Source organism: Netta rufina (genome assembly GCF_964035555.1).
Source record: "Netta rufina genome assembly, chromosome: 15".
Classification (NCBI taxonomy): domain Eukaryota; kingdom Metazoa; phylum Chordata; class Aves; order Anseriformes; family Anatidae; genus Netta; species Netta rufina.
Genome location: NC_140138.1, coordinates 12,509,402 through 12,535,018, shown reverse-complemented (window position 1 = coordinate 12,535,018; position 25,617 = coordinate 12,509,402). Strand labels below are relative to the sequence as shown.

The window sequence follows — 25,617 nt, the reverse complement described above, 5'->3', positions numbered from 1 at the left end:
GATGCTTCATGAGTAGTTTGGGAGTAAATCTTACTAACTTAAAAGAAAGTTTGTGCAAATCAGTACTGGTAAGGATTTCCTGCATAGACTTGGAGTGTCAGTGGATGGCCTTCTGGAGTCTTTCTAAACAGGATAACAAAGACAGAGGGCCTCAAGTGTTTTGGTTTGAGAAGTGTACAAACATCATCGGGTTATGGGACTGCAATAACTGTAATGTTAGAAAATCTTGTGATACCAGCTTTGATGGTCTATTTTTTTCTGTCTTTTGAATTTATCTTCTATAAGAAGAGAGATATAAAGAGTCTTTATTGTTGTTTGTTGATCATGTGGTTTTGCTCTACTTAATTCTGCCCTTCAGAGCTTTCACTGATCTTGTAAGGGCCAGAAGGATTTTTATTTTTCTTTATGTGTAATATTGGCTTCTGGGTGTTAGTTGCTTGTAATTACGGGGGGGTGGATTTGGTAATCAGCTGCTCTGTCTGTCCTTGTTTTTCGAGCTATGAGTAGTGGCTGGTTTGCTATCAAAATGTATAATTCTGTTATGAGTGCTAATTTTCTGGTTTGAATTCATGACAAGAAATGTGTCATTTTGCCGTACTTCAAGAATGGGAACGGAATTTTCATTTGAAAGAGCCCAAAAGTAGCTGTTTTTCCCGCTAATAGAACTATGAAGCATAATATGAGACCAAATCTACTATTACTATATGGTAATTAGTGAGTTGTGTATTTCACTAAATATTTTATGAGACGATCATGTGAATTCTCTGAATTTTGTTTCCTAAAACAGATGACAACATCTCCAGGTTCTTGTTTATGCAGGCAAGTTATTGTTACTGATTAATCCATCTTAATCTCACTGTTCACCACTTCCATATTGAAAAGGGTCATAAAATGCTGAAAACAAATTTTAGCAGCTGCTGAACATTGTACTCTTTTCTTCCCGTCATTTGCTGATATTCTGTGGGACTTCATAATGAATGCCTTCATGATCCATCTTTAGCTGCAGTTCTGACAGCATTAAATATTACAGTTCCGCCTTGTCGTACCTTATCTTGATTGTTGCTGAGAACATGCAATGAAAGCAACTGGTGTGATAGCCTTCATATCACGTCAGAATGCAATAATCCAGCATTTAATTTATTTTTTTTTCCTAGCAGTTTAATTTTAAATCTGTAGTGGTCAACTTCCCAAACACTATATGCCTCAATAAACACTATAGGGTGCTTAAGGAATAGTAGTGTAATCAGCAGAGATGTACATAGGTGTACCAAAAGGCTTAAAATGGGGTATAATGTAAGATACTCGCTACATAATTTAGCAATCTTCAACGTATGTGCTGACTGCTGTGTTGAAAAAAGAGCAGGACAGCTGAGGAAGAAGGAAGGAGGTGAGCGTAGGAAGAACAACGTAAGAGGTCCAGCACATCATACCTCTTGACCCTGGTTACACGGTAGCCCTCCAGCAGGGTGGTAAGTAAGTAGGATTAGGCCTGTAGGATTTAAAAGGTGTTAAATTCTGCCAGAAGTGTGGCAGAGCATGAATTGGACTGAAACTGTTGATTCCAGGAGAGACTAGATCAGAGCCGGGATGTAGAAAGCTGGAAAAAAAGTAAGGTACTGTATAGCATCAAAGAGGAAAGAGGTATGATTTAAAATTATGTTGGAGAGCTTTACAGTGTAAGGCAACTATGTGCAGAAGAAATAAGATCGGTATCAGTATCTCTGCTGAAATTATCTCCAGAGGACATATGGATGCTGTTGTAATGTTCTTGAAGTTGTACAAGCGGATTGATCTCCACCTCCAAAAATCTCTCCCATCTTTCTGCTAGCATGCATACCAGCTCTGACCTTTCTCAGCTACTGACTGACGTCTTCTGCCTGGGCCTGTTACTGTCTTCTAGAGCACCCTGGTATTTTATCCCAGCCACTCTCAGTAACTCTCCCTTTCTTACAAATAATCAAGCTTAGCTTGAGTTGGAACAAATAATTGTGTTCTATGCCTGCAGAAAACCTTGGATAGGGTGTATTTTTTTTTTGTCTTTTCAGTTGCCAGTAATTCTGAGAATGTGTTTTTCTTACTAAAAATAATTTTTAAAAGTTCAGCCTTTTCTTTGCAGGGACACCACCTGTACCCATTCAAACTATTCTGGTAAAACCTTCTTATTTCTCTTAAAGTGTATATTGCAAAATGCTTTGGGGGTTGGAGAGGCACTCAAATTTTATGAAATTGGACCACAAAGCATTGTAAAGTGAAGCACTTTCATCATAGGTCTTCAGTCTCTGTCCAGATGTGATAAATAAAACTGAGAAAGCAGCAGTCCTTTCTGACTCTGGTAGTTGAGTCTGGCAGTCCCTTGCTGGACACTTCACCTCTCTAGTTGCCCAGATGAAAGGGTCGCTGCAGTTGCCACTAGCTGCTCCAAGATGAGAGAACAAGAATTACAGTGCCAAGGAAGCAAAACATACTATTTCATACCAGTCATTTAGTGAATCAATTTGTTGTGCAACATATATAGTATAAATATTGTATACTGTATTTGTTTTGGATAATTTTCGTGAGTTTTAACTCCAAATCTGTAACTACCCCAAAATCAAGCTAAATAATGCTGCAGCCCTTTCCAGGTCTGTAAGTTTGAAATTTGAATGCTTCTGAGGCTAGACTTAATAACACACATAGGGGTATAGCAGATAAAGTTGTGATTCAAGTGCAAATCCAGTCTCTCTTCAGATCAGATGTTGTTTTGCAATGGGATCAGATCAGATTTGAGCCAGCTGGTTCAGCAAAGATGAGTCTTTAGTCTCTACATGTTCCTTTCCAAAACTCATTACCAATTCAGAAATTCAGTGCTTAAATTTCAGCAGTCTGCTCATTTCTCTTATTTTTCTGAACGGAAGGTGTTTTTTTTTCATATGAGCCCATCTTAGATACAAATGTTACTGGTACAGAAATAAAATACTCTTATTTGAATTTTCCGGTATATGGCATTAGTTAATTTTGACAGCATGCCTGTAAAAAACACATGCTCTATTTCTTCCAGAACATACTGGTCAAAGCTAGGTGAAGCCTGGAAGAAATTGGTCAACAAAGTTGTTGCTGGTATATCTGGAAAGAAATTTGAGCGGTCAGATATTATTTTGTTCTTAGAAAATACATTTCAACTTACTAATAATTTAAAAATAATTACTTTTAATCTTACTCAAAGCTGCTCTTCTACCTCAAATTTGACCATTTTATAAAGCTTTTTTGGGATTCCTTCTGTTCCTTTCCTATTGCATGTAGAGGTGTCTGCCCTCGTATTCTTGCTGAATCAAAGTCAGTCTTCTCTAGGACTACATGTTCATTGTCCTGAATTTTAATGGGAATTGTGTAAGTTTATCGAGAATTATAGCAATACAGAAATGTTTGTAAAATCAGGTATTCATAACAGTTTGGATTATTGTTATACTTGTCCAACTCTTCTCTCTTGATTACCTTTGTTTTCTCCTATTAAGTTGGTCTTTTCATTGTATGAAGAGATTTTTTTATGACACTATAACCCACCATCCAGAAAGGACTCTGTTTGTCTCCATGGCAGGAGCTGTGGATAGGAAAGAGACCAGAGAGCAATGGTTCACATTGTGCTGATAACAGCAAGAAGCTACACCCAGCATCACTCACAGATTTACAGCATAATTCATTGACAAGACATCATCGTTCCCAAGCCTTAGATCTGACAGTAGGTCCCTACAGCTTTCATTTCTCTGAGACCTTTGGTGTGGTTCTGGTTCAGCTCTATACCATACTGGAGTTTCATCATGTGTGCTGCCCGTGCTGAACCTTCAGGCTCCTGCAGGTGCATTGTTGGGATTTGCTCACTGTTAGACCAGTTTCCAGGTCCCAGCCAATGTTACCTAATGAGGTCATACTTATTTTCAAACTTCACTTTCAGGCACCTTTAACAGTAACTCAGGACTCGGAAACAATACAATATTTATTCTTTCATCCTCAAATATAAAATATATGGAAGCATTGAATAAACTAGAATCCTTTGCGCATAATTCACATGCTAGAAAATAGCCTACTTAGCCATGAACTGATATTTTCCATCAGCTTACATCTTTTGACATGCTCTGTCACTCAGTCTGTGGGCTTTCTTTGCTGACGTGCTGCTCTAACAACTCCTCTCTTCAAACTTCTTTCTGCAGGGCTGGTGTTTGGTCCATGTTGTTTCATCTCCCTCTTCTCAGGTGGGAAATGAAACCTCTGATGCCAGCTGAGAAGTCCTTGCACAGCTATGAAGTTGACTCTTGAAGAGATGGTTCTGATCTACGCATTTCCTTTTCGACCAGGTTCTAATAATGGTCTAATACGGAGTGTTCCTTAGTTATCCATCTGTTTGTGCTGGCAGCAGAACAAAATTGAACAGGAAAACAGACTGACAATGCAGTGCAGACATTTCACCAGTTGATTTGTACATCTTGCAGAAACACTGGTCCTTATGGTCATAGTGAGACTATTGCCCTCTGTTTTCCTGTGATAGTCACCATCTATAAATTTCTGGACTTGAATATCTAAAACTAATTCCATATATATACCTTATCATTATGGGGTAAAATGTCCTTTAGTCTTCCATTTACCCACCTGGCTGTTTTGCAGAAGGTGTTCCTCTTTGTAGACCAGGGCCCACTGGTCTCTTGTCTCAGACAACCCATGCCGATTTGCACCAACTGCACACAAATCTGGACCCCATCAAGAAGGCTTTCCAAAGCACACAATTGCTATAAAATCTCTCACTTCCTTTAGCATCCATGTGACGTGCTTAATCAAGTATATTCTTGTCCTCTTGAATGCTATACAAAGGTATGCATTTTAAGCACCAGTGTTTTTTTTTCTTTAGAAAAAAAATCACCAAAAAAACACCTTCAGGTCCCTTGAGCCTTGCTCAATACATCACTGTGCTTTTCTTTTTTTTAAGACTTGCAATCCAAGTCTACATCTGTATCCAAGATCTAGCACAATTTTGTGCTTTCACTGTCATTTCTGTTCTCTCCTCCATGAAATGAAAAGCTGAAACCGAAGCCAAATATCTAAGGTGGCTCCTGGCCAATTTGTGTCACAAACAACATGCTCAAAGCCACCATTTAAAACTTTGCACCTAAGTCTCAGCCTGCATTGGCGACTACTTCTGGAGGGCTACATCTGAATTCCAAAACTGCAGCAGCTGTTTCATTCTCTGATTTGGATTTTTTTTCACCACTTTGCACCATTGACCTGTAAATTCTCATGTAGATGTATAATGTTCCTATCCTGTCTCCATCAGAGCCTTGATTTGTGTCTAGATCTGGGGTTCTGGTTTTGTTTGCCTTTTTAAAAGCAGTTCTGCTGTTCTGGGCCTGGCTTTTCTCATTTTTTAGTTAGGATATTATTGAATGTGACTCTTCAAGGCATGGGACCTTACACTTCTGAATGAACTCATCAAGAATGGCTTAAATCAATAATTGCTTAAAGTCTTTATGCAAAGTTGAAGCTGAGCGTACTTCAACAAAAAGCTTTCATTCTTGCACAAAGTTTTAATTAGCCATCCTGTCGATCTTTCCAGTTCAGTGCCTCAGAAAAGACCCGAAGCTCTTCTTTATGGACCAGCGTTTCCATTAATTTGAGCGTGGGGTTTTTTGGCACAATAATTCAGATAAAAACCTTCAGGGTTTCAACAAACATAGAAGAGGAAAATGGAAAAAATGAAGGAATGCTTGATCTTGTGTATGGATGTGTATATAACCCAAGCAAGCAGTGATATTTACAGTATCGCAAACTATTTCAGGATTATAATGGGCTCAAACCATACTTCCCTGGTGTTGCTACTGGAACTAACCGGCGTTAAAAAATAAGATTAGTTTGTAGGGCAAGAAATCCCAGTCCAAGGAGGAAGCACACCTGCGAAAATGTTTTGGCTGCAGATTTTTACCTTTGTTCAAAGTTGCCTTTGGTTATGTTTTTGTTTGCATCTTTATCAAGGCATCAGTGCTATTACAAAAGCAGACTTGTATGGCAACAGTACTTTTCCTTCTGTTCACCTTTGAAGTAACACTCACAGAATATAGGAGATTAAAAAACATTTATATGGACAAAAAACCCCACAACTATCCCTACATGCCTTCTCAGAGATAACTGCAAATACTAGGCTGAAGATATTTTTCCTGTGATGCTGCTAGCTATAAGATAGTCCAAGTTCGGGGTCTAAAGAAGGACACAGTTTTCCTTCATGAAGAAGAAGGAAAAAAAAGTAGATTGACAGTTCTTAGAACAGCAAGTATTACTGAGATGTTCTTTCAGGGGTTGTAGACTACTGGTGTTTCAAGGTGATTGTGGGTGGTATTTCTCCTTCGGCAGTTGTGTATGACTTGAAGTATTCTCTCCTTACATGGTTTGTGAAAACAAAGTATAAATACCAAAGTAGTACAGCTCTCCGCGAACAATACTATTTCTGCAATATTCATCATGAGCTCATTCGTTGGAGTTCCAATGCTCTTCTGTAATTTTAATGTTGTCCTGAAGAGAATCATAACGTTATAAAATAGATGGCATATAAATATTGTTGTGCTTATAATGAACACAGCGGCGTACGTACGAATGTGCTGCCGTAAGTCTTCAGCTTCAGCAGGTGCTTTTTTAGCAAAAAGGACAGTAAAAGAGAGTATCTGAAGAAATGCTGGGATTCCAAATCCAAAGGTGAATTTAATGATCTCGTACTCAGGCCATGCAAATAATGGGTCAGACTGGCACTCTGTTTCCACGTGGTAGTTATCTGTGCCAACCAGTACTGCTTCGGTCAGTGACAAACAGAAGGCGTATATAAGTACGAATGCTACACACGATACGGGATTTTGGGTTGCTTTGCAGAGAGCAGTCATTGGCAGAAATCTCTTGAGTAATAGTATGAGGAGTATGAAAAGCAGAACATACTGAGAATTGAAATAACTGAAGTTGAAAAAAAAGGACAGGATGCTACATGCAAGGCGGGTTGCTTTTAAGTAGTCAGGTCTAGGAATGACCGTAAATGATAAAAAAATCATTATGATATTGCTGATGGTGAAGTGCAGAAGCAATAAGTCTAATTGTTCCATGCTTTTGTGTTGTAAATAATTCTTTATGAGAACAATCAAAATGCATATGCCAGCTGTTAATCCTGTGGGCACAAAAAAGGCGATGTAGCAGTGCATGAGTCTGGAAATGATGTTCTGAGATGCTATGAACGCTTCGATTTCTTCTGGGGAGGAGGAAGCAAAGTTCTTGCTCGGGTAGCTGAGCCACGTCATGTTGTGAGAAGCCATCCCTCCTGCTGTCCCCTGCTTGCCTCTGTGTAACTGAGTTTGGAACTGAAATGGAAAGGAAGGAGAAACAGGTTTTAAAGTACAGCTTGTGTTGTCTCTGATTGGTTGCGTCAAATACCTTGTGTGGTCAGGAGGGTTTATTCAGAATAAATGCAGTGCTTTTTTTAAGGGGGGTGAAACCAGATCCTTAGGTTCATCTCAACATGCATGGCATTTCTAGCCAGAGAAATCTGGCAGTTAGTTTTCCATCTGGCTCCTGCCCTCACCACCACCCTCTCCATCGTCCCCATTTGGCGCAGACGGGACTTGGGTTAGCTCCGTGCAAATGGGACCAGCCCTACAGCCTTACTCAGTTTTAGTTTTGTTTCCTTTCTGTTACAGGAAAAAAAAAAAAAAAGCCTTTCACAACTGCAGTCTGTTGTACTGAGCAGCCCATGTAAAATTAATGTGGATGTTTAAGGACTGTGATGAAGTAACAGTGCTTTCATACAGAAATGTCTCTATGCATTAATAATGCTATCATTTTAGATGGAGCTGTTGCATAAAACTGCAGAAGAATATTTTCTGCACACTCCGATTTGAGAAAATGATTGCTGGTGCAAGCCTCTTGATAAAGTTTTGGCAAGGCACATTTTTTAGAACTGAGTTATAAATGCCTGAAAATAGGGAATTTTAAGAGTAACAGGGGTACGCTCCTAGCTGTAATGACTCAAAGATACATTGATATAATAATTCTGCTACCACATAAATGTTTGGAGGATCCCTTTTTAAGACGAAAAGCCTTGCCGGAAAACATTATGTATACTCAACAAAAACTAAGTGTAATAAATACGTGTATATAAATTTCCTATACCACCTACATGCACAATTGACACGCTTTCTATAAGAACATTTCCATGCAGCTTGTACTGGTGGATTCAGAAAATAATGTGCTTTTTTTTATTATTTTTTTCAGTTATAAACTTATATTTTTAAACATGACGTAGTGAACTGACTATTCCTAAGGAGTTTTGAGTATCTGATTAAGCACGTTCCTTAGTACTGAAAAAAATCACACATGCACACTTTTACAGTGTAGAATATTGTTTTCTGGGAGAAAAGAAACAAATGCTTTATTTGGAAGGATTTGAATTTTGTGTTAAAGTTGAGTGCTTTTACTTTGTTCTGTTGCATGCAAAGCTGGTCTGTACAAGCACTGTGTGTAGAAAGTGAATCTGGCAGAGAGGACTGGAGTTCTCCTTATAGGAGTTCCTATTGTGTCACATTAATAACAAGAATTATATACTTGGTTGTACATAATGCACTTTTCCATAAAGGGATTCCAGTGATGTTAACTCTTAATGTGGAAGTAACTTCAAATTGGTAAAAGTTCATAAAGATACACGAATGTTTTTAAGCAGTGTTCATTATAGATAAGTCGGGGTCTTAATACTGCTTGACAGTTCATTTATGGCTGTTACCTCTGACACTACTTCATATTTCTAATCTCTTCTCAAAATTGGAATTCTAATACTGGTTTTAATTAGAAAAGCTGACTTATCAAAGTGACTTTGATTAAGTGTATATATATAGTCTCATATAATTATTTCATTCACATAAAACCACGCGGTTGTTTTGATTTAGCAGTGTTCTTTTTCCCTTTTTAAGGACAGAGTTTTTCCTTTCCAGAGGAGGCTATTTCTGGGGAGGTTCCACTGTAGGAAGAAGCACTGATGATCACAGAGAAGTTTTGTTACAGGTCTGCTCACAGCAAGGGAAAAGTTGGCTGGGCAGAGCCTGGCTGCGGTCTGAGCTCTCCGCTTGGGTGCACCAGGTAGGAAAGCATCGGTAGGCCAAACTAGTACAAGTCTCTGAAGCAAACACTAATTATTAGAGTCAGTATAGGTTTGAACTTTAGAAATAGACTGTTAAATACAAATAGTCTTGAGAAAAATGGGGTGAAAATCTTCTCAAAGATGCTAGGTTTGGGGAGGACGTATGGCTTGTTAGTTGAGGAAATGTCTCGTAAATGCTTGCGTTAGAGCTTTTGTTCCTGTTGAGGTTATTTTCACTATGGGCCACTAAGAAAGCATCGTGTTTGTATTAACATGCTCAAACTGAAGAGAGAGGATGACTTAAAAAAACAAAACACAACAAACCACAAAACCTCGCAAATCTAGTCAGTTGATTGGCTCCTCAGTGTTCCCTTGTGCTGGTGATTTCTCCTTTCAAAATTTTAATTCCAGAGTATCTCTTTTTGAAATAAAACTGACTAGTCTGAATTACACTTAATTTTAGGTGGTAGTTTAAGAAGTTCAGAAAGATTTGGATCATGTCCGTGTAGAGTTAGATGCAAAGATTTTGTTTGGTGAACCATGAAATACTGAAGTGCTGGGGAATACATTCAGAAAATGTCTTGTTAATCAAGTAGCTGCAATGCTGTCTTACTCCCCTTTGGCTCGTGGCTGTGCTTTTTATGCGGATATGCATAAAAGTGGTTGACTGTGCTAGTCGGTCAGCTGCAGCCAGGCCTGCTTCTCCTGGCCTCCACTGCTGCTCTGATTTCTCTTTAATTCCTGGAAATCCAAAGACTGTGAACTTCCAGCTTCTACAATTCATCTCTTAAATGCTGAACAGAAATCTCGTGAGTGAAGCAAACAGTGTAAGTTGAAGTTTAACCTTCTGTTGGAAGAGATCTGAGGCCTAGTGCGCTTCTCAGCTTTGCAGAGGATGTGGCACCTCCTGAGCACCTGCAGCAAGCTTCTCACTGCTAGCAGAGGTCAGCAGCCCACACAGTGGTTTCAGGAGGTTAAAGCATATTTACATTTTGAGAAGCTCTTCTCAAAGATTGGCTCCAGGGTTACTTTCTAGGCCCGTTAACCGTTTTGCAGAACTGAACGTTTCCATTTAGTCCCTGCCCTGTGGAGGTTTCCATTATCTTCTCAACAGCTCTCACCCCATGGGCCAACTCAGTGCACTCAGCACAGGATCTCAGACTGTGCTCAGTCAGTATCATTCAACTTTTAGAGTGGCATAATTGCAAAGGAGACAAAGGAAGCGGTTTTAGGTTTCACAGGAAATCATGGGGCCTTGCATCAAATTACAAGAAAAACAAGATGCCAACTTTTGTTTAAATTTGTTCAGGATCTGGCCTTGGTACTGATACTGGCTTCATTTTTGATGGAAGCAAGGTATTTTTTATTTTATTTAGCTACTTTTTGGGTGTTTAAGACAAAGTAAGGACAATTAAACTTCAGACAGCATGTTTCTGTAGTTGCAGCTCATTGGGGGGCAGGTTAAACTAAACCGAAGTAATCCATTCAATTTAGAAGTAAACATTCACCTGGGGGAGAATAACACTGCAATGATGTGTGTATATTTATAAACAATGTAAGTATTAAAATTTTGATAGAAAAAAAAATAATAGGTGCAGTGTTTTAAAGGGAACTTCCAGAATATCGCTTCAGGTTTATCTACATTAACAAAGTCGTACCAAAGCACCAAGCTGCTGGCATCTTTGCGGTGTTGGGTCAGTATGTCCATAACGCTTGCTTGCAGTGAAAAAAAATGTTTATCACGGTGTTTATTCACTCATCAGTCACTGAGACCAACATCAAACCAGCATGTCAAAGCTCTCATGTACGGAAACTGTGGCAGAACTTGTTTTTTTTCCTGGTTCTCCTCAGGTTAATTAGTGGGGGAAATCCACACTACGCTGTTTGCATCATCTTTTCCTGTATTATCTTACTCCAAAAGCCCGTTATCCCTTCTTCACTTCTGCTCCCCCACATTTTAAATTTAATTGTTTTAATGGATAGTAATTTACATGTTGTTAATCCTTCCCTAACTCCACGTGGCCTCACCGGTTACTCTTTGGGTTTTCCCTCTCTCTCTGGCACAGTTTCCCCACTAATGACTGATCTGCCTTTGTGTCAGCTGTTGTTGACGTGGATGCGTTTGATTTTCACTTTCTGAACCACAGCTCGTACATTTTCCTTCACTTCCAACAGATGGAGCTGAGCAAATGAGCACAGCCTTCAGAAGGCAGCTCAAAAATAGCAAGTTGTGAAAAGTCGACTTCTCAGTGTTGCGAGGATCTAGTCTGAGGTTTCATTGTTTTGTTGCATACACCCATCCACACCACCCCATCTATTTGATGGTTAATTCTTGCAAATGGAGGGCTTGGTTTCAAGGAAACTCGGTGATTTAAAGTCTAGAAATAAGTGTTTCTAAAACAGGAAGTTTCTGCCTGGCAACCCAAACTCTTCCTCTATAAAAAGCTTGGCAGGGCAGCCTCTCTGTGTTCTGCCACCAGCCTTTAGAAGGAAAAAATTCTTTCATACACCAATAAAGCAACATATGTAATACTTCTTGTGAAACTCGGCTCTTGGTAGGCATGGGCTACATCACCCCGTGAAAACAATGCAGCAATTTGGTAGGTGGAGGACTAATACACACACACGGATTTGTCCTTCCTAGGTCTGACAAGTTGGGGGGGGGAGTTGCACTGTATGAAAGATTGAAGTCTAAAATACTATATTTATTTTTCTTGTGATGTCACCGTGACAAAATTCCTACACTTTGGAAAGTATTTGAGGTTCAGGACTCAAGAAATCCTAATCTCAGCTTCTGAAAACGATCAGTTTCTGAGAAAATGAAAGCTGCTATTTTTACTTTCCTAGAATATAAGTGAGTCAGCAATAACTGAACGTAATCTTCAAAGTAGCATTGCTGACGTGTTTCCTGTCCTATGGAATTCTCGCAGTGTGGCCGGGATTATCCAAAAATGTCCGTCCTTTAAGCGACTACTCTTAGGCAATCGGAGTCTCTGGTCCAGACCACTGAATAGTATTTTATCATCTAGCTGCTGTCAGTTCAGTGGGAGTTCTGTATTTACCCAAAAGCAGTCATTAAATTTACTCTATTTAATGCTCAGCTTTATGAGGCTGTTTCCCAGAGACAGCATTTTATATTGTGTGGTTCCAATCTTGCTAAAGAAGCAAACGCTAACAACTTTAAATGACAGCCGTAGCATCACAATTTGGTCCTCTCATGATGAATAAAGCATTGCATATTCAAAGTAAAATAAAGCACTTACCTTTTTAAAAACGTGTTCCCCAGATACAGTTGACTGAGACTCTATGTAAAGACAGACGAAATATTATTGTTCGGAGGATACAGCCCTTTTTATTTATGCAGAAAGCAACATGTATGTATTATAATCACTCCTTCAGCTGCTGTAAATAACGGTGAAAAGTCCAGGCGCTGGCTGACTACAAAAACACACAGTTCTGCAAAGGAAACAGGAACTGGGCTTAAGTCATTCAAACCATACACGTTGCATGTTTAGCAAACCTATGGCTTCATCATGTGACTCTAAAGTTCAAATTATCCTCTGCAGTGAGAAGTTTTAGAACAGAAAAGTAGTGTTTGTCCCAGCCATTTCTAAGTATGTGAGGCCATCCAGTGGTTTTTTGCCTCTTCACGAAGGAATCCTATGCATGCTGCCCAGCCTTTGCAATTATGTGTTTTTTTTTAACTGTGCTGTTGTAAGTACGAGACGTCTAGAAAGGAAAAGCTAGTTGAATAAATACCGAGCAAACCCCTTACTAAATGAGGCAAAGACTAAACACAGAAGTACTCCATGTCAGAATTAAGAGTCCTTATTAAAATTAAGGTGATTTCTATTTTTCCATGGGTTCTGGCTCTTGGAACACTCCCAGTATTGTACACATGCAACAAATTATTTTTCCAGATGCTCTGCAATACCCATGAAGTGTTAAAAGCCAGGATTTTGGGTCTGTAGTATGTTTTGGGTCTGGCACAGCATCAGTCTTATTAGCGACTTTTCAAAAGTGTTCTTAAAACCTCAGATACAAGTGCATGCAGCCTTCACACCTCAGGTACAAGTGCATTTGGAAAGCAGCAGCTACATCGTTCTTTCTCGTACAAGCACAACCATGGGAAAGCACTTTCTTCTTGTCATCTTTTAATAGTGATCAGTGCTTTCTGTCTTCAAGGTGTTTTACCTGTTGCATTTTAATAAGCTTTATTGATAAACGTGAAAAGAGATCAAATGCTTCAATGAAATAAAATTAAACAAATGTACTTGAGTCTAGATTTCAGATACCAGCATTGCATGTTGCCTGGAGAAAATATGTCAGCACTAGGTCTACATTTCTGCCCAAAGGCTGGCATTACTGCTCCAAACACTTCTTGGGAACTAGAGAAACAAGTGCGTGGCAGGTCCCGGGTTGCAGCAGTGGCCCAGAGATGTTTTAGCTTTCAGCTAAAAAGTTCAAGTTTCCAAAACAGCTCTTCAGTGGGGCTCTGTGAAACGTGGTTTCCAAAGAGGTTACAAGTGTTATTCAGAAAACCCCGACTCCCATGTTGGTTTTCGTTTTGATCATTTTAGCATAGTTGTTTGCTAGACTGAGGGGGTTGTTAAATAAAACAAATAAAAAGTAGTTCTTCCAAATTGCTACTGAAAAGCCTGAAGCTAGCTGTGTGGTGTACCTGTTGGGTATATGGCATTTGGGTTTAAGGTGTACCCAAATCCAGGTTCCTTTTGTTGCTATCAGCTTTATACAGTTAACAAGGACTAAGAAAAAATGCATTAAGCATGCAAGTCAGGCAAATATTTTTTTACTGTTGATTTTCCATGAAAGATACAAATTTGAAATGTCACCTTATTCTTTCTAGGACTTGGCTGTGTGGAGAACACACTGAACTATGTAAACAACCAACTTATTGTTCTGGAAATTGCAAGAAAATTTCAGAAAGTATTTGGTCCTCGTCTGGAGGGTACTAAATTGACTTTTTAGGCTCTAGAATGAATTGTGTGCTTATGCTGAGCAGCTTTGGCATCACTGTGTTGCTGCTTTCCACTAAAGTGCTCTGGATGGGCACTTGATCTCCTTTCCAGTCTCCTCCTGGATTGATCTCCTCTGCTTGGCTCAATTTTTGGCTGAGGACCACCAGCAACCAGCTGGGGTTTGTACTTTTGCGGGTTGCACTGGGTGGGTGTACGTAAAGATATTTTACTGCACCTTTTGGGGTTATTAGTAAACTACAGGAGAACCAATATCTGCACCAAAATTTTCAGGATTATTCAAACTACCCTTCATAAAGGTTTAAATTATTCAGAGTTAATTAGCAGTCAGTGAACAAGAAGTAACTCAAGTGAAGATAAGCCTTAGCACATCAGTGTTAAGACTGCATTTCCTGTTTTTCAGTAAGTGCTTTTCTGACGAGGCTCACTGTAGTAAAAGAGAAGCTCAGAGTGAGGTTGTCCTCTAGCAAGAAAGAAAATAAAATAGAATCAGAAAAACAAAAACAGAAAGTTATTTCTTACACCTCCCATCTTAAAAAAAATAAAATTAAGAGAGAGCTTCCATCTTGAAAATTATGTTCACATTTATAAACATTATTCTGTACCTTGAAACCTGTAGTAAGTGTTATTACTCAGGTTTATTTAGAGGGAAGAATGCTTATTGTACTTCGAATTGGGAGCAAGTAGCACGTTACAATTTCAGGATGTGTGCATAGATTCAGAAAACATCCGCATTTTACTGGTGGAGGACTGCTGAGAAATACGTTCTTCCAAGCTGATGAAATAAAAGGAAAGCTGTAACAGGAACAGAGTTTAGAAAATCAAGGTTTGCCAGGTCCATATTCTTTATTCCTTTTAGACTACGCTGATAGGCATCTTAACAGAGTGTTTTAGCAGCAGCTCACTGTGCAGTTGTTTTCACAGTTGATGCATTACTAAAAGAAAAGCAAGATACTGCTGTTGTAAAATCAGCTGTGTCCTTTCTTAAACAATAGAACAGTTCAGTTTGCTTAAACGATCACAGGGCATGAGTCATGAGAGCAGTGGCAAAACGAAGTAGTGTTTAGCTGTAAAAACTGCAAAACAAACTGGCTATGACAGTATTAAGGGTTGGCCAATAACATTCACAATTCCAAAAGCTACCTGTAGTGTGCTGCTGTTGGCAAAAGTCTTGCTTGGTTTTTGACCCAACTTATTGGTCCTATGGCAAAATAAATGTATCTGGTACCGGGTGGGCAATGATCTCGTAAAGAAAGCAGATGCGAGCTGCTTTGCTTTTGACCAAAAACTTAGCATTTCTCTTAACTGTCCTGTGTTACTGATGTCTTCCGCAGGATACGGATCCTTGATGGTAGGTTTAATTTGAAGTGGAATCCCTTTCTCTTACGTATGTATGCCAGATGAGAAACTTACCTATGTTCTATAACAGGCACAGTCCAACACTACTGACTTGTGAGACACTGAAATACGGAGGTTTCAGTCTGAGCATCCTCTGGAGTAATGCACATCCCTCCAGCTAAGTGCTATGGAGATGCCAATGTAAGGTACTTTTTGCTGTAGGGTTATTAAGGCAAATTTCCCCCTGTGTAGAGGAGTGTTTTGGAGTACTCAGTGGCTGTCGCTGCCCGCTCCCAGTGCTCTGTAATGAAAAGCAACTGGCGTGTTACTGGAATTTCAAATTGAGAAATAGTCAACGTTCATTGCCAGAGATATTTTTCACAAACCACTGTGTATTTCCATCTGATTTTTTCCTCTAGTGTAATTATCTAACAAAAAAATAACTGGTGTGGGATATTAGCCGCAGAGCTTGGGTGGTTAGAGGTGCCTTGATGCTGTATTCAAAGGCTGAGCTTGCAGGCTGGAAGCTTCTGTGGTGGCATTTTAGCACCTTAGGGCTTCTTGTATCAATGCAGTGACTCAAGATTCCCAGAGAGGGAAAGAAAACAACAAATCACCTTTTTTTTCCTTTTTTTTTCTGAGCATCTATTATAAGCCTTTTGTTATATTGATGCCCAGTTGACATTCACTCTGTATAACTGTACTTGTGAAATGCTTTGCTTTTCATTTGAATGGAAGTTTTGTCTTTTGCTACTTAACAGCAAGCAAATTTGTGTCCTTGATTAAAGGAGTATGGAACTTTGGGCCTTTTAGATAAAACATCAAAACAAAACACCAAGGGAGCTTGTACGCAAAAGCAGGAATTGATGGTTTGAAAAGTTAATGTAGTTTTGCTTATAGATGAATTTTAGAATCAGTTGGTCTATGTGAATTTGTAAAATTTGATCATTTTGTGGGCTCTGCTTGAACTGTCTGCTTCGATGGGGTTAAAAAAGCACAGGCTGGAGATGTGGATACATAAGCAGTGGTATTAATAATTAGCTATGCCTCAGAGGCTGGTCAATCAACATTTCTTCCTCTTATTCTTGAAAAGCCATGCTCTGCGCTGCATGATTGCTGCCTCAGGATTGCTCACCCATGATTTGCCATTAGTGATTTTATATTGGCTTATCTGGGCATTGTTTGTAATGTAAGCTGTTTTATAAATAGTATTTTATTATTATTACTACACAGTAATGATTCCATTATTCCTTGTTATGGGTAGATCACCTAGGTACCTCACCCGTGAGAGCTCAAAAATTGCTTTATTTCCAAATAATACGCTAAAAAAGGATGGAAAAAACCTTTTTCCTAATGGCAACTTTCATAAAAGAGCTGGGCTCTGCATAACGCTGCAGGTGCTAGAATGATTATTTAATTGTACATAGGCTGACCTGAAAAAAATCAGAAACTTCTGTATTAATTATGTATGAAATCTATTTCATTGCAAACTAGTGAAACCATAACTTAATTAGAAAGAATTACAATGCTCTGGAGCTGAATGGGAATGGCACTTCCTTTGATCTCCGAGCATCTTGTCAACCACAGTGACTAGTACCAGATGTTTCACAAAAAGTACAAGAAACATATGCTTTTTTTTAATAAATATTTCTTTTTTTTTTTTTTGCGAATAATCAGACTTAATAGTCTGGTTAAAAGCCTTCTGTTAGCTTCAAAAGTAAAGTTAACCATTGTTGAGGTTTCTTGCAACAGAATTTTCTCTCATGTACCTCATCCTCACAGCAGCGTTTGTTGTAGAAGTTGTGCTTAATTTTGCCATGACATGTGCTTGCGGACAAAACCAGCTAGTACATATTTGTGTTTAACCAGAAATTGGAACGGATTTTTTTTTTCCAATGATTAACTTAAATCCTTTTAATGGTTTTACAGATCTTACTGCAGTTGTGAGCTGCGAGAGTGTTCTGCTAGTGACCACCAGATGGAGTTTCTAAAACAGTTTTGAGAACCTGATGCCAGGATTAACATCAAAAGTCTTTTAAAGGTTTTTTGGAGCTGAGTTAAGAAACAGTCTTGGAAAGTTTACCAACTTAAAGATGAACTTTAGCTTAAATATACAAATGTTGATGCAAAAATTATACCTTTTGTTTTTTTTCTAATTAGTAACATACAAGTGATAAGTAGAAAACCTCCTACTGGTATCAGTGGGATTTGTGGTAAAAACACAAAGATAGGGGATTAATTACATGTTTTTGAAGGTTTAGTTCAGACGGAGATGAGAATCTGTCTGTATTTTGATAGCAGAATTACTCCTCCTGTTGGCTCTGGATATCCTTACAGGTACATTTCCTGCAGCACAGCTCTAATTCTAAACCTGTTCCTCTTCCTGTTGGTCCTCTCTCCAGGCCTCTGAGTTGGGAGTATTTATGCTCTTGCTTATTTATGTCTTCATATAATGCATCATCAACTACTTAATAACTGGAAAGAGGAAAGAGAATGCTTTTTTGTTTTACAAAACTTTTGGTAGGAAGGTTTTTCTTTCTTTTCTCCCCCCCCCCCTTTTTTTTCCCTTTCCTTTATTTATTTATTTATTTATTTATTTATTTATTTATTTATTTATTTATATTGGGGGGGGGGGAGTAGACATTTGTATATTTAATCATAAATGCTCTGATAAGAGTCTGGTATTTTAAAAATCTTTTCCTGTCATGGTTTGTAACAATACAAGAACTGTCCGCTATAGACTATAAGTAGCTTTGCCTATTTTTGTAAATGTACTTAAAAGTGCCAGTTCTTTAGAAGGGAGGAATATAAGAAAATCACGCAGACTTCCCAGGTAAGGAAAAGACTTGGTGGGAAGAAGGTAGAATGACAACACAGATAATAAATCCACTGCGCTCCTGATGGGAAGAGAATGTGTTCAGAATATGTCCAAGTGTTTTGATGTATGATGGAAAGTTAAAGGAAATACAACAGAGGAAACATTTCACAGTTCAAATTTGTTGCCGTGGCAGTCTGCACAGCTGTTTTTGTACATTTAGGTTGCTTTTGCTTGGAAAAACTCTTGCATGATATAGTTAAGAAATACACAAGGTTTCGCTCACCAAAAGCTGTAAAAATTAATCTTAGAGCATATGTTTCAGATTCATCAGTGTGTTGAGCACCTTACAGCTGCAGAAACTTAGGCAAAATTCAGTCCTTCTTGAAGTCCTGACTTAGCAGAAGAGCTGAGAGTGGCACTTAGCCAGGCTCTGCCTTTGTTTTTGGTTTCCCAAACTGTGCCACTGCAGCATACAGCTCATGAGAAGGTCTCCAGCCTGGCCACTCTCCTGCTTTTGTTTCTAATGAGCATTGGTAAGTAAGTTTTCAGCTAAGTACATATCCACAGCACACACACACACACAAAAAAAAAAAAACCATCAAACCTTTTTTTTTATGTGTGTTCTTTCCCCTTTTTTGGTACAGGTGTCATATTTTTGTGGTATCCTTGGGGCTTCTCTTCCTATTTGATAGTTCCTGTGACTGTTCCAAACTGTAGTTGTCTTCACCAAAATCTCTCTGCATTGACAGAAAAGGGCTGATTCTGATGCTGTGTTGGTCTGGCAGGCCCTAGTGTAACCTTGTTGACTTGCTTGCTTGTACCCGATCAGCTGAGGTTACTTGCATTTACGTAGTTCATTCACTCTTCTCGAAACTGTAGGCTTGTGAACTTCTCATGGAGCTGCATTCTCATTCAAAACCCTTCCCCTCTATGTTGTATAAAGGGAGTTCAACTGACCAAGATGTTAAATACAGCCTGTCTTGTTAAGCGTAATGGTTATATCAGAAAGGTCTGAGGAATGAAGCATCAGAAAGTCACTACTCTGCTTAGAGATGTTCTCCAATAAGAGTAATAGAAAATACTCTTTAAGCCTTTGTGTGGAAGTAAAGGCATTTTATCTGATACTAGTCTTTGACTAAGCAATAAAATACTACACTCCCATTTTGCACGGTTAGCATTTTGATTTATTTTTCACTGAGACAACACCCAGAAGTAGTGCCTTGGCCTGTTTTTTTCTACAAGGAATGTACCAATAACCATTTAAAGTAGTTTACTTTTACATGTCATCATCTTATGCTTTACAGAAAATTCAAAGGGAACTAATTAATAACTTTGAAAGTACACCCAAGAAAATATTTTCATATGTTGTGTTAACTAACTGATCCATGGTGGCTGGTCTCTGGTTGTGTGCAGTAATAAATGTATGACGGAGCATATTACCCTCCTAGAGCTAAGTTTTCTTTGGGATGTCAGACGTATTGGTGGTTATATTAAGTTCTTCAGGGAACCAATTTCTGCAGGGAGCTGATTTCCAACATCTCAGTTGTGACAGCAGAGAGAGGAGGAAGCGACAAGGACATGGCCAACGTACGCGTTAGTCACCAGCCCTGTATTTCTGGCACAAATTACTGGCCCATGAGTTGCAGGATTCTTTATGCTGAAAAAAGCTGGGGCGTGTGTGCCTTTTTACCTTCATTCGCAGCTAACTTCATGCCAATGCATAATTAGATTTTAATGATGTAAAAATTATGACCTAGAAAATCTGATAATTTAACATGCCTGGTTTGACATCCAAGTCATGCAGCTTATGATGTTGTGATTCAGTGAAGCAGCACAGGTTTAACCTTGTCTACAACAGGCTTTCTATCAAGAAGGACCCCCAAAAATCACACCTCTTACTGACCACATAGGCTTTAATATTTTTTATTAAGTCTTATGAGCCAGTAGTTTCTTTGTGAAGCTTTGCCTGAAGTCCATTCCTGTAGTTTTTTGATATAACAAGGAAGACCACAGCTCTTTGTTTTAAGTAGAACCAGAAATTTTCTAGTGGTTGGTCACTTTCTTTCCTTAACCGAACATTGTGCCTTCAGAGACCACCTCAGCTTGATTCTCAGATGGAAACTTTGGAAGCCAGGGCCCCTGCTAGGTGAAGCAACATGAAACTGTTTTAAACTAGCTACATTAGTACCTTCAGCAGAAGCAGAGACAAACATCTTTGTTAGTTCACTGATTTGACTTAATTGGATAGTCAGGAAGAGGGCTATAAGCCATAGATCATCTCAAATATTAAGTTTAATTTTGTGAGAAAATAACACTGTTAATAATGGCACTTAAGTAGTGCTTTCTTTCTAATGTACAGTATATACACACAGAAACATACAGTACACCTTACTGTTCAGAGGTTTACATTTAAACGATACACTTTGAGAAATAATTTAATAAATTCTTTGCAAATTCTTTTTACATCAGTAGGCTGATTTTTATCTTGCATATATACAGTATTTTACTCATATTTAATTAAAAGCAAAATAGACAAGCCCCTATTTACAAAGTTACCAGAAACCTTCGGGTATTGAAATGGAAAAGGACCCGTTCTTGAGAACTTGGTATGTTAAAGATTTGCTCATAAAAGTTCCTCTATAGTTATGTTACTGTTCATTTCCTTGAGTATTTTAATGTACTTGCTCATGTACTGTTTTTATATAAATATTGCAAAGTTTTTGCTTTGTGGGATATTGCTTTTGAAGAGATACCATGTGAGGGCACTGAAATTAAGTTCTGAATTTCCTTACAGTAGCAGTCAGTTGCATGGCACAGTTTCTTTGAGGCAACTAATATACCAAATTAACTCTTAAAAATCTGAGTTTGTATCAGTTTTGTTCATTGAAATATAAAACCTGTTTGCCTACATGATTGCCATCACATTTAATGTATTATCAAGGATACACACAAACATACTCAGCTCTGCTGCTCAACTCTGATCTTTCTAAAGAAGGATCTTTAGGAAAAAAATCACAATTGAGGTTTCAGGGGTAAATTATATAAAACTTGCTCTTTCTCCATCACGAGTAGCAGCTTCCATTTTTCTGAGCAGTTCCATTTGTAATGTCAAATCACTGGGTGGAATTTGTGTCGGCGTGACAGAGTTAGTCTAGCAGCTAAATGTGAGTGGTGCACAGTCTCAAGTGTAAAGGACCAAGCATGAAAGGCAGCAGAGGAGTAAAATAAAAATTAAATAAAATAGCACATTTAGATAGAGAACTGAAAAAGCTGAGGAAAAAAAATGAAGAAAGATGATGAGAGACATGATCTGAAACCAGGAATTTAGTGCGGGGAGAAGGGAACAGAAATAAATGCAACAGTCCGTGAGGCACAGAAAGTAAGGTGTCGTAGGAGAAGGGGGAAATGGAAGCAAGAAAGCAGCATATGAGTTAAACTTGCCCCTAGTGCTGCCTGCTCAGCCCCTCCGTCCTGGCAAGGTCCCAGTTCTGGGATCATCCACTCACACCAGATAAGCCAGTTCCTCCCGGCTTCCTGCGTAATGGGTCAGAATTTCTTTAACAGCTTTTACGTGAGAGATTTAACGTGATGCTTTAGGGAGCCTGGGGTCCCTCGGGTAGGATGAAGAGCCTATTTGTTCAATGGTTCCAAGGAAAGGTTTCTGAGGAACTTGGGTGGAAGTGAGTGCTTGAATGCTTACAGTGAGTGTAGCTCGCAATACTTAGAACCTCTCAAGTTAAGAGAAGAAACAAAACAAAAACCCAATGGTTTCCAAAAAAAAAAGCCAGTATTGTGTTGGCATAGAGGCATAAATCAGTGTGTGAATTGGACACGGTGATAAGGAGAGGCTTCCTTCCTTGACGTGGTTTTAATCAGCAGGCTAAAGCTATGAAGTAAAGTGGTGTAATTGTGCTGGCTAGCTTTCACAGGGAGAAACCACCACCGAAATAAATGACTTACTGTATAGGGTTCTAAGGGTTAACCAGATTCACTAAGATATGAAATGCTCTTGAAAACTAAAGTCTTCCACTGGAATGTTGGTAACTTAAGGGATGATTGTATATGAATCAGATAAGCAAAAATGGCTGTGGGAACAAATGGCTTGGGTAACACTGAAAAGAAGGAAGATCTGAAAAGACTGTTCCTCATCCCCTTCCCACGTAAAACTGAAGCATGTCTCCATGCTGATAAATTAGGGTCAATTATGAGATAAGATCGTGCAATGGAAAAGGTTTAATTCTGTTTCAACTCCATGGTTTTTCCATACCAGAGGCTCAACATGCCACAGTTGTTGATTGAAGTCATGTGGAGTAAGCTGTGTTGTGATGGATGAAGTAATTAAATGATTTATTGCAGGGCCAGTGACAAAGATGCCTCGCTGTCCCCAGGCTGGTGGGAGAATATCAGTTTAACTTCTACCCTGTCCATTATTAAGAACGCAGCAACAGCTACGGGGGCAGCAATTCAGTTTGCTATTGTGAGTAACTTGAGTTTTTTTTTCCTGCAGCAACGTTTGTATTTCTCATGTATTTCATACACTCTGAACTGTAGAATTTGGCAATCTGGATTGGATTTCTTCATCCCCATTGTGAAATACAGAAACTATACTTTTACTGTGTATTCAGGAATCACATTGGGAGGCAGTCCATTTTTCACAGGTCAGCAAAAAGCTGATCTTGACTGGAATTTATACCTATGACTCCCATTTTAAAATCTTGTAAGTATTGAAGGATTTTGTATGGTTTCCAAACTTCCAGTGATGCCCTAGATTAAAGAGATTTCAATTGATTTGTTGCAAACATATCCCTTGAAAATACAAAATGTTAATCATAAACATATTTATTTTTAAGACAATTACTCTTGTTACATGAACATATGTGGACCATAACACTTAGCCAGACGTTCTTTACTACTTGAATTTTGATTTAACTTTGTAAACCACTGTGTCCTTCATTTTAATATGTGGGATAAACATCTCTCAGTTCCCCTAGAATTAGTTAATAAATATTTCTGAATTCTTGAAATGTCTTAGGATGCCAACAAAGCACTGGAAGAATAAACAAGTTTTTGTTAATTGTTATATCTAGAAAAAAAATGATTTACCGCACATGTTAAAAACTTAGGTTAGTTTGTGTGAGAATATAATTTCTGAAAATAGTAAATTAGAGATCTTTTAGAGGGAATTCAGTGATGGAGAAAGAAATTAAATAATTTAATTTATAATTAACATTTACTATTTGGACATGTATAATTGGATAATATGATCTTTAGTAAAGATCATTATATCATCTTCATTGAAAAATACTATTTACTTCATCAAGAATAGCACTGTTACTTCTTTGTACAGAAAATAAGGTAATACCTTTTCCTCTACAAGATACAAGGTGCTGTGTATTCGGTCAGTACTTCAATAAACTGTTTAGCGATTTCTTCAGACAAGAATATTAGAATGATGAAGACAGAGCTTACGCTTTGTAACCAGTTCAGTGCACTGAAAATATTAGGTGTCACAGGAATTACAGCACATAGGCCAGAGTCTTACAAGATCTCAGCAAATAATTAACTATTTGAAAATTAAGACTGTTTCATTAATTGAAGGCTCCTCCAAGTCTCCTGGTTGGGACTGTCACATCAGTGACTTTGGGTGCCCACACAGCAGTGGCAGTCTGAGTGCTGGTATGCTGGTATACTATGTCCTGCAGTAACAGCACCAGGGTTTTTTTTTGCCTATGTCATAACTTGCTGTACCACTGTGCGTTCGTGTGAACACCCTTGATTTCCACAGTGTATCTTTTTAAGCAAACGTCGTAGTTTGTTAGGAAAGTTTTTGTTAATGTATCTGTAGAGCAGAGGCATTACAAAGCTGCTTGAGAAAGCCAAGAATTTGGATAAAATCTTGGTAAAATGTAATATTCGACTGTAATTTTCATCTGCAAATCTTCCTTGTGCATAAGTAAATGTGCTTACCAAAAGGGTAACATAATAGGGTGTCCATAAGGTGAACTGTGTACAGACTGTGGCAATCAAAAGCCTGTGCACTGACGGATCTAATCGTCCAGTGTCTTGATCCAGTGGTGTAGCCTCTTTGCGTATTCGCAAGATCAATATAAGTGCATAGAGTACCGCGACAGCTGGTACAACATACCCGATAAAGACCATGATGGCATCTGCTGCCTCTTTGTTCTGCATCTTGGAACATTCAATTATTTTAGTGGATACGTGATTGCAGACGTAGAACAGAAGAGATGAGAAACTTGTCAGCATGGCTCCACCCCATATGAATCCACAGACGTGCTTGGTGTTGTACACACTTGACATATAAGTTCTAGGTAGAGCGCGTTCAATGTAGTAGTCCAGACTGAGTAACGTCGTAGAGTACATGGTAACTAAAGATGAGACGTTGAATAAAATAAGCAAGGTGATATAAACTTCGTTGTTAGAATTCCAGATGGCCCATTTTGTATTGGCAAGACCTAGAAGGTACATTGGTGCCAGGGTGTTGATGATGAGACCGGCAATGGCTATGTTGACGAAGTAAACATCTGGCATCGTCATAGTTGCTTTGTTATACAGATTAACCAGGACCAGCAAGCCATTATAGCAAAGGCTAATTGGGAAACATATAATGAGGTAGAGTAGGGACAAGATGGAAAGCACAAAGTGGAAGTCATGGCAGAGATGCTGGTCCTCACTGTTCTCGGTACTGTTTAAGGTTTCACAGCTCCACATAGTGATTTTAGCTCTTGTATCTTCTCTGCTGGTTACCAGCTTTCCTGTGGAGAGAGAAATAGTAAAAGTAGTATTGAAATATTACATTGTAAGTGAAATGGAATGTTGTATGAAGAAAACATTTTAAAGATGAAGATCACACAGTTCATATAACTGATCTATTTCAGGTCAGTGACTGAAATGCCTTTTCATCTTATTAATCTGTAAGAAAGTAATATATGAATCAAAATGTCAGGTGACTAGTAAATAAATGTACAAAAGTTTTAATTTTTTAAAATGAAATTAGTGGTGAATGAGTCGATACAGGATATTCAACAAAAGTAAACCATAAGCTGTACATCTTTAAAAGAAATACTGGTGTAATATATGAACATAAGTACTTTTTAAAAAATTATGAAACAGTGCCTTTAATGTATCTAATATGATGTTAAAGTATTTGCTGAAGAATACAAGAGGAACTACAAATCTCAGCAATAAGATGGGGAATGGAATTCTCTATGGTGTTATGTGGTAAATACAAATAACCTTTCTTAGAGAGCTTCCTAAGAGGCACATCCAAGGCAGTATGATGAATATATTTTGTGTCACTGATAAAGCTAACAAAGACTAGA

The 25,617-nt window shown here is 38.4% G+C and overlaps 2 protein-coding genes across 4 annotated transcripts in view; one reads left to right on the top strand and one right to left on the bottom strand.

The window, feature by feature from the left end:
- CHLSN (cholesin) overlaps positions 1 to 25,617 on the top strand; it is a 128,495-nt gene that overhangs the window by 18,190 nt on the left and 84,688 nt on the right. The gene's annotated exons all lie outside the window — the stretch shown is intronic.
- The window catches only part of GPR146 (G protein-coupled receptor 146), a 51,360-nt gene continuing 46,283 nt past the window's right edge, over positions 20,541 to 25,617 (bottom strand). The window contains exon 3 of the mRNA XM_084296025.1: positions 20,541 to 25,050. Within this exon, the coding sequence (XP_084152151.1) occupies positions 24,005 to 25,006 (1,002 nt within the window). The 5' untranslated portion in view covers positions 25,007 to 25,050 and the 3' untranslated portion in view covers positions 20,541 to 24,004. The remainder of the gene's footprint in view (positions 25,051 to 25,617) is intronic.